Genomic DNA, 16,410 nt, shown 5'->3' on the forward strand with positions numbered 1-16,410 from the left:
AACGAAAAACAGGCTTGTGGAGTTATGAGTCTCAAACTCTTACTCTTTACAGATAAGAATCGCGTTTACCATTAGTTTAGGAAAAATTTTAAAAGCCATTCTTCCTCGGATTTTTATTATTTTTTTATTTTAAATATAGGTAATTCTTTCAATTGAATTTATTTTAAATAGAATAGAAAAGAAAAGGTCATGTCGTAGTGGAGGTTTTGGACCTCTTTCCAGATTATGGCCACTAATTTTAAACAAATCTGTGATAAAACCTAAAAAAGAAAAAATTTTACACTTTGAACTTTTTTAATAATTAAAAGGATCTGAGGTAAATGTAAAAATTAAAGGACTTTTTTTCCATACCCACACATTAAAGAAAATTATAGGAGACATATATATACATATATATATATATATTAAATTAGTCAAATGAATTTGAATTCTTTTCTCTTTATTTGATTTTTCATTAATTTATTACTTATTTTTCATATTGCATTTCACTTTAACAAAAAGTATTAACAGCAAAATAATGATTTTCTGCAGTCGTATATTCTTATGGCTGTTGGTATGAAAAACGTCAAATTTTGTTTAAATTTCTAATTCATTTTGGGCTCAATAAATTTTTCCTGAAGTAAATCAAAGACTAATTTCAATAAAATTATAGTTTTCTCCAATCAAGATAAAAAAGATCTTGGGTATATTTTTTCTTAATTTCCAATTAATTTTGAAGTAATTTAGTTTTAAGGTTTGTTTTCGGGCTTTTTCTAAAGAAAGTTTCCTTCTTTTGTTTTTCCTTCTTTTTTTATATAGTTATCAGTTAATAGAGGACTCAATGTTGATGAATAAATCTAGAAGGAATTTTAAACTTTTTCTTCTGATGTTTTTCTTTTCGGTGTGTTTTTAAAGGAATCTGTGTTTGGCAAAATACCCATTTTTCCGCTTATGAGAAAGAAAAAAAATGCAGAGGTTTTAATTCATATCACAAAAGAAAATTCAGTATCACAACAAATCTGAAATGTTTAGCTACTATTATAATAATTAAATTCATGAGACTCTTCTGTTTACAAGTTTTAAATTCAAACAGAAGGAGCAAGTATCAATCTACACCAATATCCTAATTTTCAGTGTCTTAGCCGCTTTACAAGTGATTCTATCCCATTGTGATTCGGATAGATAAAATGAGTGTGCTCAGCAATCTGAAAATAATAATCCTAGCAATTTTTCAAGTTGGAGAAGTCCCGCAGTGGACTGATGGTTAAGACACTGTTCCCAGCAGATCACCGAAGTCAAACATCACTGGCTGCGGTCAGTGTGCGGGTGACTGACCACTTGGATTAGTCTGCGTAGAGAGCAAGGGTGAGCGGTATTGGTCCTCGTTAAACTGTTCTACCGTAAAGTGCTCGACTTAGCGTGTAGGTCGTCGGACAACCGAAGCAAGGATGCTATCCCCTCTGCAAAGGATCAAAATTGTGATGGCATGTCTTCGGATCATCCTCAGGGATGCTTCCTAGATCGTCGCCAATAGCAAATTGTGCAGCTCTAGTCGACGTAAACAACAACAATCAAGTTGGAGAACAATAAAGAGCTGACGGGTATCCTTTAAAAATAATTAAAATAAAGTCTAAACGATATTTTAGTATAACAGCAAAAGTTAACCTTTGAGTAGTAGTAGTTCATTTACGTCACACTAGAGCTGCACAATGGGTTATTGGCGACTGCCTGGGAAACAGCTCTGAGGATGAGTCGAAGACATGCCATCACAATTTTGAACCTCTGCAGAGGGGATGGCAGCCTCACTTCGGTAGCCCGACGACCTGCAAGCGAAGTCGAGCACTTTACGGTAGAACAGTTTAACGAGGACCAATACCGCACACCCTCGGTCCCTACGCAGACTGATCCAAGTGGTCACGTCACCCACCCTCACACTGACCGCGGTCAGTGATGCTTGACTTCGGTGATCTGATAGGAACCGTGTCTTAACGATCAGTCCACTGCCGGACAAGTTAACCTTTAAAGTTTTTATTAGCTTTTAAAGGTTTAAACTGAGGCGTAATCATGGAGCCTATCTATGGCACATCCACAATCAACATCCAAGGGCGTAATGAGCAAAATATGTTAGCAAAAGCCTTTATGTTAGCAAAAGTAAGCAGTCAGAGACTTTATATATCAAATAATCAACATTGTTTTGTTTTGCTTAAAACAGGTGATTAAATAAAAAAAATAACTGTCGCTGGAATGCAAATCGATAAGTTTATCACTTACTCACATGCTTTTATGTCTGAAATATATCAAAATAAGATAAAATCTAACCGTAAGTTTTCTCTATGCTTTCCTCATTTCTTTTTAAAGATAGGAGTGTATAATGGCGACTAGTAATTCAATCGATGACTTTTTCTGTATTGATGATTTTGAAAAGTTTGCCCTTAAAAGTTTAAGTAAAAAAATTGGTGATTATTATAAAAGTGGTGCAAACAATGAACAGACTTTAATTGAAAATAAAGAAGCTTTTAAAAGGTTTATTCTTGTTTCATCAAAGATAGTTAATAACTTGTTTTTTCAGAATTGTGCTGTTTTAATGAAATGTGTATTTAATTTTGAATCCAGTTTAAAAACAACTTATTATTTTCAGTTTTGTCTTTTTTTTTCTAGTTTTATCTTTAACTACTTGCTTCACTCATCTTAGTTAATTGCAATATCTGGATCCTTAATCCTTTTTCTTAAAATTGAGATACTATGATTTTATTCTACTCTATGTATTATTATAAATAAATTTGCATTTTTGTCATTCATATTTTTTTCTGAAATTATAAATAGAACTTTTTATTTTTTACAAATAATGATGATTATCTTTAGATATTATATTTAATTAATGTAATATAATCGGTATTTTCCAAGTGATAAACTATTTATTGAACACATGAACATATTATTTTTTTAAATAAATAAAACCATTTCCATTATCATATTTATTGAAGCCAATGAAGTTTTTTGACCAAGTAGTACCTGTTAATAGGAAGATTAAAAACTTACAATAAAACTCCAATCATGTGACCCATTTATATACTATTTGAAGAGGTTGAGATCAAACAGGTAGTAAATGGCAACTATGTCGGGGAAAAACTGCTGTGTTGGTTTATTATTTTTAATTGACACTTTAATATATTATCAGAAAACTACCTCTCTAGTCTTACTGCACATGATATGATATTATTGAATTACAAAACGAAAATGAAAAAAAATTTCTTTTTTCAATTAATAAATGTTTACATCTTACCTGTGATATTTCACGTGTAATTCTGTGACTTATTGTCTTTTGTTGAAATGAATTTATAAAATCTCAAAATTTCATACCATAAAATATGTAGATCAATTTAACTAAGAAATAAGGATTTTTAACATAGTTATCACAAAATTTTTCCGCATGAAATAAAAGCTGCTATTATTGTAAATTTTAATAGATTAATTTTTCCAGTTTTTAACACAATGCAATTTTAATTTTGAAATAATTTGTGTGTTTTTACAAAGCTCTAATTTTAAAATTTGTAAAATTTTAATCTCGGATAACTTATTTATCGAGTTTGGAGACATACCAGCTGAATTCCACTTCTGGCATCCTTGACTTAGGCTTAACTGAGTAAATGTCATACATACTCTTAAGTGCCAGAAAATATTTCAAGAGGATAAATGACATTTTAACCCAAAATATTTTGTTAAACAGGAGCACATGTCATCTTTTCCTTCATAAATTATAAAGAGACTTATTTTTTGAGCTTTCAAAGACTTTTAAGCTGCAAAAAATGTTATACAATAAAATATTACGTTGATATCAAGGTTAAGATCTGTTATATTCATATATTGTAAAATAAACAACAGATAATAAAAATAAAACAATAGAAATAGTTTTAGCAATGTTTTTGCTATGACTGAGCCAGAGAAAACTGAATAAATTCTCACACGTTAAATAATAATTCCAGAATTGCAATAGTAAAAATCAAATAGTTAATATATTTTTAAACTATATTTTTCCTATTGATAGATATAGATGGATAGATTGGTAAGTATGTGTGTATGTATGTATATAAACTATTGTGTATCATTTTTTATATTAAAATGTGTTTTGCCATGGTTTAACGTAAAATTCTTTTTTTGAAATGTTACAGCTATAGTAATTTATCTATCATGTAGGTTTATTATGCATATTTTTTATTATTATTATTTGTTTTGTTTATCTGCAGCAAAATTTATCTTTCAAACAAATTTTTATATTTCTGCTTAAATTAAAATGCATTTAAATTACCTATCGAAGTCTTATTGATTGAGATATTACAGGTTACGTTTTAGAACTAGAAGTCTTCAAAATGTTTCAAAACGGCATTTGGCTGTTACTCTTGCAGGGAAAGATGTTTCCTTCCCTATTGGAATTGCTCCTACTGCTATGCAAAGGATGGCTCATCCTGATGGAGAAATAGCCACGATAAAGGGTATGATAATTTTGAATTTACATGTAATGATAATTATTCTATGTTATAATTGCCCAAAGGTTTTCTCTTTATTAAATATCAGAATAACCAGGCATGTTATAGTTGTTTCATAATGCAGTTTTAGTTATGACTGATATTTGATGTTTCTCTTAATTTTCATTGAATATTATGCTTAATCAGAGGTTTTTATCAGATAAATTTGGATCCATTAACAAGTTCTTCACATAACATTATATCCTGAAAGCAGACCCTTCTCAATATTTTTGATTTTAAAAATGGTCTCTTCTCAAAATTTTTGAAAAATTTATCCTTATTTTGTGTTTTTTTTTTTTTTTTTTTTTTTTTCANTTTTTTTTTTTTTTTCAAAATTAATCATACTTACATCCTATCATTCAATATTACCAATTTATCCTACTTGAGAAATTAAATAAATTCTAATGTAATTCAGACAGTCTGTCTTGAATTTAATTTTTTTCAATTTAATGAATCTGTGTATATAATGTGAATGCACAAAATCAATGTGAAAAGAAATGTTTCTATTTAATGTATTGCAACTGCAATTAAATAGTCATAATGTTTGTGTGAGGAGGAAAATATGAAATTACATCTTTAAATTGAATTAGAGTATTAATTTCTGTATTGTTTACTGGTGTTTTTAAATCTAGTAACAAGATCATTGAGATTTGTTTTTGGAAATATTAAATGAGGTTTTTTATTTCCGTGTTTTACTATCATTTTATTGTGAGATATAGTTTTATAGTTATTTGTTATGAAAAAAACTGCCTGTTTGAAAATAAATGTCACAAAGTCACAAAATGGAACCCTGGCAAAAAGAACCCAATTTAATGCTAGTTATAAATCCACTAAATTTTTTGTGATTTTTTTCAGCGATAAGACCTTTTACGAATGGTCTTGATAGACCTCTGATATCAGTTGGGTAATTCTTGGGTATATCAATTGGGCAAACTGTAAAAAATAAATATGCCATCATTTATTTAAAGTATATCTAGATCAAAATTGTAAAGAAACTAAGAAATTTTTTTTTTTTTTTACAAATGATATGGAAAATACAATCATTAATATAACAAATACATATGCAGAAAAAATTGCCTGTAAATATAAGTCAAAGTCTTACACAATGGAGGTAGAAACATTCTTAAGAATGTATAATCAATTAACACCTTGCCTAGAAGAAAAATAAAGAAGTTTGTTAAATGAATTGTGTCATTAGCTACGGGGAAAAAAATTAGTTTTTAAAGAAACTTTAAATCCCTAACTGTAAACACTTTAAAAAATTAGCTCAATCGCATAAAAATAAATTAAGAAATTTTGAATTTTTTTCGAAAATTTAGAAATTTCTGTTGCATTTTTTCTTTTCTTTTTGTCACTACCAAAAAATAGCCTATCTGTAGAATATGACCCAGTGATATCAAGATCGCCTTTATTTTTCAGAGAAAATTTACTGACAAAGCTAAAATTTTTGTATGACAACAAAATCGCATTGCATTGATAGTCTTATATATATTTTTTTTTTTTTTTTAATAACGGCAGGCACTGAACTTTTCGTTCTTCGCCATAGAAGATGCCGGAATTGTTACTCATTTAGCGTTACCCAGTGGGCACCTGTGAACCAAAGTCACGGAGGCGAGCAACGTTACCTACGCCATACTGCCACAAACCCGTTCATAGGGTGGGCCACATTCACTCATTCACACAACAGAAGACAACACAGAGAGAGAAACATCCATGCCCAGAGCGGGATTCGAACCCGCGGCCATTGGCTCCGCAGTCAGACACGCTAACCACTCGGCCACCTGGCCGGCGATAGTCTTATATTGGAATATATGAGACGGAAAAAATAAATATACAGGTGGATAAGCAAAAGCAGCAAAAATATTGACAAAATTGCAGAGGGGAATGTAGAATTTAAATTATATTAATAAAATTGATATTTGAGTCATAACAAAATGAAAATTTAAAAGTGTAATTTAGTTCAGCTTGTCAAAAATAATTACTCAATAACATTTGTTTATTAATGCTGATAAATATTGAAAGAAAAATAATTGAATTCTTTTATATCAATTTTATTGAAAAAAAGTTTTTTTAAATAATTTGTTTATTTAACAAGATTTATTCTTTAAATTAAGGAGCAAATCATGAAAATGTCATTATGATACTCAGTACTTTATCAACAACTTCAATGGAAGATGTAGCCAAAGCAGCTCCTAACTCAAAGAGATGGTTTCAATTATATATTTACAATGAAAGAAAGGTTACTGAAAATCTGGTTGCTCGAGCAGAAAAGGCTGGCTTCTCTGCATTAGTTGTCACTGTTGATACTCCAGTTTTTGGTCATAGAATTGCTGATTCAAGAAATAGATTTGCTCTTCCTCCTCACTTGAGGTTAAATAATTTATTTAATTATTATTATTTTTTATGTTTTCAATGTGAAATTGCTCTATATTATAAAATATTAATAGTTTTCATTTTTTTAAGAATTTTACTTTCTTGAATGTATGCCAGGTATATATCAAAGATTATTTTTTGTGTTGTAAATGCACTAAAATTGGTGATTCAATAAATACTTATGTTTCCCTTATGATGGTTAATTTATAATTTGTGATATTCAGAGATGATTGTGCACCGGAAAAAATCAGCAGCAATTTGCAGATTTTCCGTTAACCGCCAAATCCAAAGTCCAGAAGTTTCAAGAAATCATCGATCACATTTATGTATAAAAATTCTTACATATTTTATTTAAAAATATTAGAACTAGAATTTGCAGTTGGCATCTCATTCATTTGTCAATATTTTTTTCTGGTAGAATAATAAATGTTATTTGAAATAAAAGTAAGCTTATGAATAATTATTAATTTAAAGTATGGTGTGTTTAATTTAATTAGAATTTCATGTTGTGGAAATATCAATGATTTAAATTTATAAAGACTTTAATTATTTGATATCCGTCATTAATGATTGTACTCAGGAAATTTTCAGGATATTTGAGTTGGGCTTACAATCACCCCTGGATATTATAAGTTATCAATTATTTTGTTTTTATTCAGTAAAAACTTTATTTTTGCTAATACATTCTGAGAAATGTCAAAATCAAGTTTATTGTACTTGCAATTTCCTTTTAACAGTTTAGTAGTACTATAAGTCCTAAAATTTATAGCCATTAANTGTATGTTAGGTATATATCAAAGATTATTTTTTATGTTGTGAATGCACTAGAATTGGTGATTCAATAAATACTTATGTTTCCCTTATGATGGTTAATTTATTAATTGTGATATTCAGAGATGATTGTGCACTTGAAAAAATCCAGATTTCCGTTAACCGCCATCCGGAAATCCAAAGTCCAGAAGTTTCAAGAAATCATCGATCACATTTATGTATAAAAATTCTTAAATATTTTATTTAAAAATATTAGAACTAGAATTTACAGTTGGCATCTCATTCATTTGTAAATATTTTTTCTGGTAGAATGATAAATGTTATTCGAAATGAAAGTAAGCTTATAAATAATTATTAATTTAAAGTATGGTGTGTTTAATTTAATTAGAATTTCATGTTGTGGAAATATCAATGATTTAAATTTATAAAGACTTTAATTATTTGATATCCGTCATTAATGATTGTACTCAGGAAATTTTCAGGATATTTGAGTTGGGCTTACAATCACCCCTGGATATTATAAGTTATCAATTATTTTGTTTTTATTCAGTAAAAACTTTATTTTTGCTAATACATTCTGAGAAATGTCAAAATCAAGTTTATTGTACTTGCAATTTCCTTTTAACAGTTTAGTAATACTATAAGTCCTAAAATTTATAGCCATTAAAAAATAAACACATTTCTTTAAATCAGCATCTTTCCAAATGATTGTGCATACTGTATTGTCCAGTATGGAGAAAAATAACAAATTTTACTTGTCTGCAGTTGTTGCTTAGTTTATGTTATTAGCTGAATCATAAGTTATGACTAATGTGTTAGTCTTTATGCAAGTCTAATTGAAAATTACAATATTCTTAGAGCTCATGAAACATATGATAATACTTATTTCTAAATTACCCTTTTTTTTATGTTTTACATCATACATTTTAGATTCATTCTGGATTCAGAGTACCATTTTGAAATAGCTGAATGCTGTTACATTTTTTGATGTCGTCTTTGTGATATTTTTACTTTTTTAAAGACAACATTTTTAAAATTGTTTCATGAGAGGAAGACTAGTAGTAGTTTCTGCAGTTTCTCCTCTATAAATGGAACTCTAACCTAAGATTTCTTTACTCCAAGAAATATTTCATTTTAATGCTAGAAATTGAATTTCCTCCTTACCACAATTTCTTTGACTTTTTCATTTTGAAGTGTTATAGACAAAATTTTGCTGGTGTCATTTTTATATCAATTCAGGAATATTGAATTTTTTTGGCAATTCTATAAGCATGTGCAGATATTTTTTATAAGGATGAGTCAGATCTGGTTAATCATGTTAAACTCTTCAAATTGTAATGCCACAAACTCAGTCCTTGATATTTATATTTGTATTCTTGTCTAGATAGAAGTAATTAGAATTTACTTATTAAAAATTTCAAATCAATAATTAAAAGGGCCAAAATCTTAAAATTATCATCAAAGTCAATTATAATTTAGTAATAAAGATGAACTAGAATTCAGCAAAACCAATTTATTCATTGGTACTCATTTGTCTAAATTAAAAATAAAAAAAATTCTGATGTACTTACTCTTCCTGAAATAAATAACTAGGAGCATCATTTGAATTGTATAGGTTAAATAAAATGTTTTTTTGATTTTAATTCCACCTTTAGTGTAACTGACCTCTATAATGTTTAATCATATTTTTAGAAGATTTTAATTTAATTGGTTGGGAGCCTTTCCTGGTATACATTTTATAAAAACTGAGAATTATTTTTTTTAACAATTTCAACTAATTTAAAAAAATTTTTTAATTCTAAAAAATGTGACAAAAAGTTTAAAAATAAATAGTTAATTGTAATTTGGGACCTCATAGAAGTTGAGGCCTAGGCACTTGCGTTAAAAAAAGTTTTAAATTGGTGCATTAAAAAAAAAACTTTTTTCAGATTGTGAATTAGGAATCCAAACACATAAAAAAATGGAAAAAATTTCTGTGTTCGTCATTTAGTATCTTGATTCATAGTTAGAACCAAATAATTAGAATATAAAAATCCAAAGAATCATGGAAATCATTTAACCTATTACATTATATCCCATTCAATAGCTATAAAAATTATTTGACAATCAAATCTAACACAATTTTGCTGATAATTATTATATCATAATTGTGATTTCAAAAAGTAGAAATATCTATATTTAATACTAGATAAAATAAAGACAACAGTGAAGTTGTCTAAATTCTGAAAAAAAAATAGCATTTATCTTTTTATATGCAGTATGAAGCAAATAAGGCTAAAAATTTAGGTTCTTTTTTAACTAATCTTCAAATTCTTATAATCTTCCCTATAACACAAAGCTTCTTTTTAACAATGATGGTATGTAATTCTGCTGTAAGCTAAAATCTTTAAATCAAGTGTAATTCAATTCCAGTTAAATATCCTTTTTATTATAAATTGTCTTTCTCCACCAACATTTATTTATAGTTTATACCTTAACAATTTCAAAGTGTAGTGAAAGAAAAAGTTATTAAAAATAAACTTTTGTAAAGAATATTTATGTGGTTATAGAGGCAGTATAACCATAACTCTGCAAGCAAGGAATTAAAAAATATGTATGACACATAAAGAAAATTTTCTATACTAAAATGAATTAGGATTTTTTGGATATCGTTCTTATAACTTTGAAAAATATTTAGATTTTACTCTCCTGTTTTTTAAGACCTTGGCAATTTTTGTGTAAAGCTGTTTACACGCCATGTAAATGTAGAATATTCATAGATGATGATATATAGCCAACACTCTTCTGTACCATTCTAAAATCAATTTCAGTTTTAATATCTAGATTGTACATAATATTTAATCATAAATATTTTCTCACTTGTTAGAGTTATGAACATATGAAACTTTTCCGCTTACCTGAGTACTTGATTAGGACAATTTACAAATCTAAGAACATTTTTATTAAAGTGTTTGAACAAAATTTTCTTTTATGTATTGTTTTAATGATTTATTCATTATTATTATTATATTTATTCACATCTTACAATTTTTTTAAATCTTTCTAGGCTTGCAAATTTTGATACAGACTTGTCATCATTACCATCATCAACTGAAGAATCTAATTTAAATAAATATGTGAATTCTTTGTTTGATCCCTCCTTAACTTGGGAAGATATTCTTTGGTTGAAATCTATCACATCTTTACCAATCATTGTAAAAGGAGTTCTGACAGGTAATGCACATGCATATATTATCATATTCTGAAAGGGAATTGCATGTGAATAACATTCTCATGATACTGTTTTTTATTCACTTTAGCTGAAGATGCCATTTCAGCTGTTAAATATGGTGTATCTGGAATTATTGTATCAAATCATGGTGGAAGGCAGCTAGATGGTGTTCCTGCAACTGTAATTTTTAATTGTTATCTTTTAATTTTGTTTAACTAAAAAACTTTTTTCATGACTTTTATAATTATTGCACTCTAATGCAATATCTGCTTTTTATATAAACCTCTCTCAACTCATCTCTTTAGTAATGACTGACAGTTCAAGCTTTGTTTCTGCTAGAATTTTTGTATGGAACATAGTTAAAAAGTTATTACAAGCAGCTTCAAAACTGTCTGAAAATTTTTAAATATAGCCTCTGAAAAAGGCAACACATTAGAAACATAATATACATCAAAAAGCAACACATAAATAGATAAATAAAAATTTCAATTATTTCAGCTGCATTAATTCTTTTTAAATATATTTTTTAGCTTTGCGCATGAGTGTTACATTAATTTATTCAATATTTCTTTTTTTTCACACTATACAAAGAAGGGGTATTCAGTTAGTAGCATGATAAAATTGCCATATATAGCTATCAACGTTTTTAAAAGCTTGTTATTTCGTAAAATATATGGTTATTTTTCATTATTTTTGTATATAACATATATTTCAAAAAGGGAAGAATAATTTTTAAGGCAAGAAAAATGAATATATACCTATAGTTTTGAGATTCAGTAAAATAAAGATTCTATGCAAGTTGATTTCATCCTATTAAGTTCATGAGGAAATGTTTGTTTTGTTTCCAATCAGTAAGTTTTGGCTTATAACCAATCAATCTGTATGTCATTAGGTTTGTACAAGATAAGTTTAATTTGTTTCTATTTTCAAAAACTGTATTTTATTTTTCATACAGTAGAAGATATTGAATTAAATTAGATGTTGCCAACAATCAATCTATCCTATAATGTTTAAATTACATTTTTTTTAAAAAAATGCTTTTTTTCAGCTTTTTACTTAAAATTAAGGGTGCCAACTTTTGCGGTTTATCCGCAATTATAGCAATTTCATAATCGTGATTATGGTTGAGTAATAAAAATTACAGTTTTTGAGAATTTATGTGTTACGAGTTATGAAATTTTGTTGTTTGCAACTAATGTAATTTAATAATTTTTATTAACTTTGATAATTTTTTTCTACTCCTTAAGCAATTCTGAAAACAAAAATGATTCGATAGAAAAAAGAAATTAAAAAAAGCAAATAAATCTCATTTCCCCCTTCTGAAACTTCTTTCGTTATAAAAAAGCAAAAAATGAACAAATACTCAAATCTGAAATGCTTTGAGTAAAAATATTTAGTGGTTCATGTGCAGGATGATAAAAAAGTTAACCAAAAACACCAAAGTTTAACCAAAAACTAGAACATTGATTCCAAATTTTCAATTTAGTTCATTATTTTATAATGGAGTATAAAATTTTAGTGCTGTATGATTTTTAAATAGTATCTTTACCTAAGTGCTATGTCTTTTATTTATTAGTAGATATAATTTTATTAATATTACATATCTATATAGAATTAAGTAGTATATACACCTTATTGTGCTAATTTAATTTTTTTAAATGCTAACTGTATATATTTCTGTGTTATTGTATCTCTGATTATTAATAGCTAGTTTAGAAAGTTAGCACCTTTGTAGAATTTTCCTCTACCTTGAAATCATTGAGTTCCAAGAATTTCTAATGGGCAAGGTCTTACTATATTTCAATTAGCAGTCTTATATACTCATTTTTTTATTACGTAATAGTATTTATATTGTCTATTAGTATCTGTAAGATGTACATGCAACTAAATATATACATTAAAAATATTATTTATTTCTGAACATAAATTTCTGCATACCAGTCTTGTCCAAAACTTAAGTATCCCTGATCTATTTAGATTGAAGCATTACCTGAAGTTGTTAGAGCTGTTGCTGGACGCTGTGAAGTGTATATGGATGGTGGTGTGCGTACTGGAACAGATGTTCTCAAAGCTTTAATTTTGGGGGCAAAGGCAGTGTTTATTGGAAGGCCAATTTTATGGGGTCTTGCTCATAGTGTAAGTTCAATTCTATTTCAAATCCATTTAATCAATCATACTTTTAGAAACAAAAAATTTGAATACTTTTTTATAAGTATTTAGTACTTAAAAGCATTATATTCTTGTACAATTTGAAGTAGAATGGAAATTCAGTCTAAATTTTTAAAAAATAAAATTATCGAGTTCCAACTGTCGTAAATCATGAATAAACCAACTGTTCCAAGTATTTTGTAGTATTTCCAAAATATTTTGTAGCTGGAAATATTCATATTTTGTGTTCTTTTAAATTCATGATCTATAAATAATATTTTATTTTAAAATCCAAATCATAAAAAACTTTTATATAAATTTAAAGTAGGAGCTACACATTTTCAATTAAAAAATATATATAAAGTGAATTCTCAGCTTTTAACATAATTTCATGTTACCTAAATTCACTATTTTTAAATTAAATTTTCATTCTTTTTTTCAATTCAATTTTCAACATTCTATCTGTCATAAAAAAAAAATTTGAGAAAAAATTTTCAGCATCCTATTCTGTTATAAAATAAATTTGTGAAAAATAATTTTAAACCTATGAGATATTACAATATGTGTTTAAAAAATACCTTTAGATCCTCATTTGAATGACCATGTTATGTCAAAATGACAAAATACATACTTGCTTAAACTGTTTGCCCATAAAACTAGCTATTTTTGAAGATAAAAAAATCTTAAGGAAAGTAGTTTAAATAGGTGTGTCTTGGTCTAAGATTATATGACATGAAGGCAATTTTTAAACAGATGCTTCAATTATTTAGGTAAGAAAACTTATCACGTTAAATACGGGTTTTCTAGAGTAACTTTCCACTGTCAGAAACTTCTAAAATTTTTATGCAGTTCTGGTATGTATAAGCTAGACAGTTGCATTTTATTGTCTTGTTTATTTATTTATTTTTTTAACTTTTGTTAGGGTGAAAAAGGAGTAATAAAAGTTCTTCAGATTTTAAAGAAAGAATTAGACCTTTCTATGGCTTTGCTTGGTATGTATAAGCTAGACAATTGCATTTTTCTGTTTATTTGAAATGAAAAATATTTTAATGGTTTTGTCATCATTGTTTTATATATTTTTTTTAACTTCTAATTTTTTTTCTGTATGCATTATACCATATATTATTTACTAGCAATATTTTAATCTGACATGTTAAATGTTTTTTTTTCTTCCTTTTTTTGAGGATGTACTTGTTACAAGATTAAAAGCCATATCACACGTGCAGAAATTCACCCTACACAACACACAACGCAACAGCAAGATAAACTTTTCATCCAACATTCAGTCGGAAAAAGTTGTTCTAGGGTTGCCAAAGTTCATGAAAATGTTTATGTAATGTTAATGTTATGTAAACATGCCGATACCTTCCTTCTATCCCGGCAATTTAGCGCCCATACAGTCGATCTATGATTCTTCATAGGTGAAAATCAGTATTCTTTACCTTTCTTTTTTAATCTATTTTGGAAGTTGCCATATTTCTGTAATACACAAAAACATTACTGATAGTGATAAAATAATGAAACGTTGTTCAGAACAATTCAAATATGAGAATAAAATTTTCTTTAGTTATTAAATCTAAACAAACCATCTTAAAATAAAAGAAAATCAAGTATACATTAAAATAGTTTTAGGTTAAATAAAAATTTAATTCAATTTTAATAGGATGTAACGTTAGCTAATATTCAAAATAGAGTCCTACTATCTAATATCCAAAAGCATCTGAGATTTATTAAGTATAAATAAATCGATACATACAAGAATAATATTGAGAATATTAACATGCAAATTTTTTCAAATACAAATTAGAATTCATATAAAAGGTATTATTTACATCGATCCCAAATCAAACTTTATTTTAAATTAAAAAAACTATTTCGTAACTATAACTTAAAATATATTTCCTAACTATATTTCAAATAAGAGGAATCAATAATAAAAATTCCGTAAATGATATAACTTCCACAGAAAAACCATACTATTAAAGCATATTAAAAACAATCACTGTTAACAGAAAATTTTAGTGATAACACATTATTTAATATAAAATTTATAACAGAAACTAATAATATTAATTACAGAAACTAATAAAAATTATTTAAACTCTTAAAATTCATCGCCTGTTTATATTCCTTCAGATTGGCAAATTTGGCGTAGAAAATCTATCGCCGTTTTGAAAAATAAGCTATGCAATAACATTATTACTCAAAAGTATTTTAATAAGTTCTTTAGAATTGAATCATATTTTGTGCAAAAAAACATTAAACATAAAGTATTGACACTCACCTGAAATAACAAATATCTGACATCAACACCGAAGACCATCACAAGTTGGCCATCTTGTTTTCTCTTGAAAGAAATGTTGTGGACTTCTCTCACCTGATTGGTCAAAAGCGTTGTTCTGCGAAATGTTGGGTAAACTTTTTCGAAGAGGAGGAAAAAAGTTGCTTCAACTTCGTTTGGCATATCACACGATGGTTCTACTTCCAAGTTGCGCTAAAAGTTTTGCATACTGTTGTGTTGAACGAAAGTTGTGTGTTGTGTTGGGCGAATTTCTGCACGTGTGATATGGCTTTTACACTTAATTTCAGAAATTAAATTTCCTGACTTTTCCGGGCATTTCACAAAAATTTCAATATAGTTCCAAATCATATTTTAGATAAATACTGTAACTTTTCAACAGGAAAACAAGATTTTTTTTATTTTATAATGATATTTTTATTGCATATAGTTTTTCACCAAGAAAACAAAATCTTTATAATAAGAAATTTTATAAAAACTCTTCTAATTTTTTACAGTAAATAATTGTCATTGATTTCTATTACCAACAATTCTAAGCTTGGTAATTTTCCAAATATGTTGTTGAAGCTTCTCAGATTTCTGTATAAAAAAATTTTTTTTTCAGTGTTGACACACTGATCATGGTAATTGTAAAGTTGTAGAACAATTATTTGTCTATTTGAATGCTAATATTTGTATTCAACATGCCTTTTGATTTTATTTATACTCCCTGTTAATTGTTTTCTCATTAAAAGAAATACTATCTAATTACAATACTTATCTTAAATTACTTTAAAGTTTCTTTGTATATGAATATCAAGTTTTAACTTTATTTAAAATTTTATAGGTTGCACCAATGTGAATGATCTAAAGCCATCTATGGTTGTAAGACAGGAACATTATTCAAAACTGTAAGATTTCTTTTGTAACAGAAATCAAGTTTAACAAATGTATATAATCTAATAGTTGAAATGTTAAAAATAACAGTTATTTGTTTTAATTTATTTTTATACTTTTTAGATAAAATGTATTTATGTATAATATATATTTGTTTAAGGTGACAGTTTTTAAAAATATTTCACCTATTAGCTTGTATACCTAATAAAAAATAATTTCAATTATTTAAA

At 27.1% G+C, this 16,410-nt stretch overlaps 1 protein-coding gene across 2 annotated transcripts; it reads left to right on the forward strand.

Annotated features, from left to right (window-relative positions):
* Positions 1-2,136: 2,136 nt before the first annotated feature.
* On the forward strand, positions 2,137-16,410 carry LOC107457136 (2-Hydroxyacid oxidase 1). Of its 2 annotated transcripts, none has more exons than XM_016075223.4 (8): positions 2,137-2,299; positions 4,318-4,469; positions 6,617-6,872; positions 10,693-10,859; positions 10,946-11,037; positions 12,835-12,993; positions 13,928-13,997; positions 16,131-16,410. In XM_016075223.4, exons 2-8 carry the CDS (start codon positions 4,424-4,426, stop codon positions 16,196-16,198), a joined length of 858 nt encoding a protein of 285 aa, XP_015930709.2. In that variant the 5' UTR covers positions 2,137-2,299; positions 4,318-4,423; the 3' UTR covers positions 16,199-16,410. The 2 variants fall into 2 exon arrangements, with proteins under 2 accessions (XP_015930709.2, XP_015930701.2); XM_016075215.3 differs by lacking the exon at positions 2,137-2,299 and adding an exon at positions 2,308-2,502.

Source organism: Parasteatoda tepidariorum, chromosome 5 (genome assembly GCF_043381705.1).
Source record: "Parasteatoda tepidariorum isolate YZ-2023 chromosome 5, CAS_Ptep_4.0, whole genome shotgun sequence".
NCBI classification, from domain to species: Eukaryota; Metazoa; Arthropoda; class Arachnida; order Araneae; family Theridiidae; genus Parasteatoda; species Parasteatoda tepidariorum.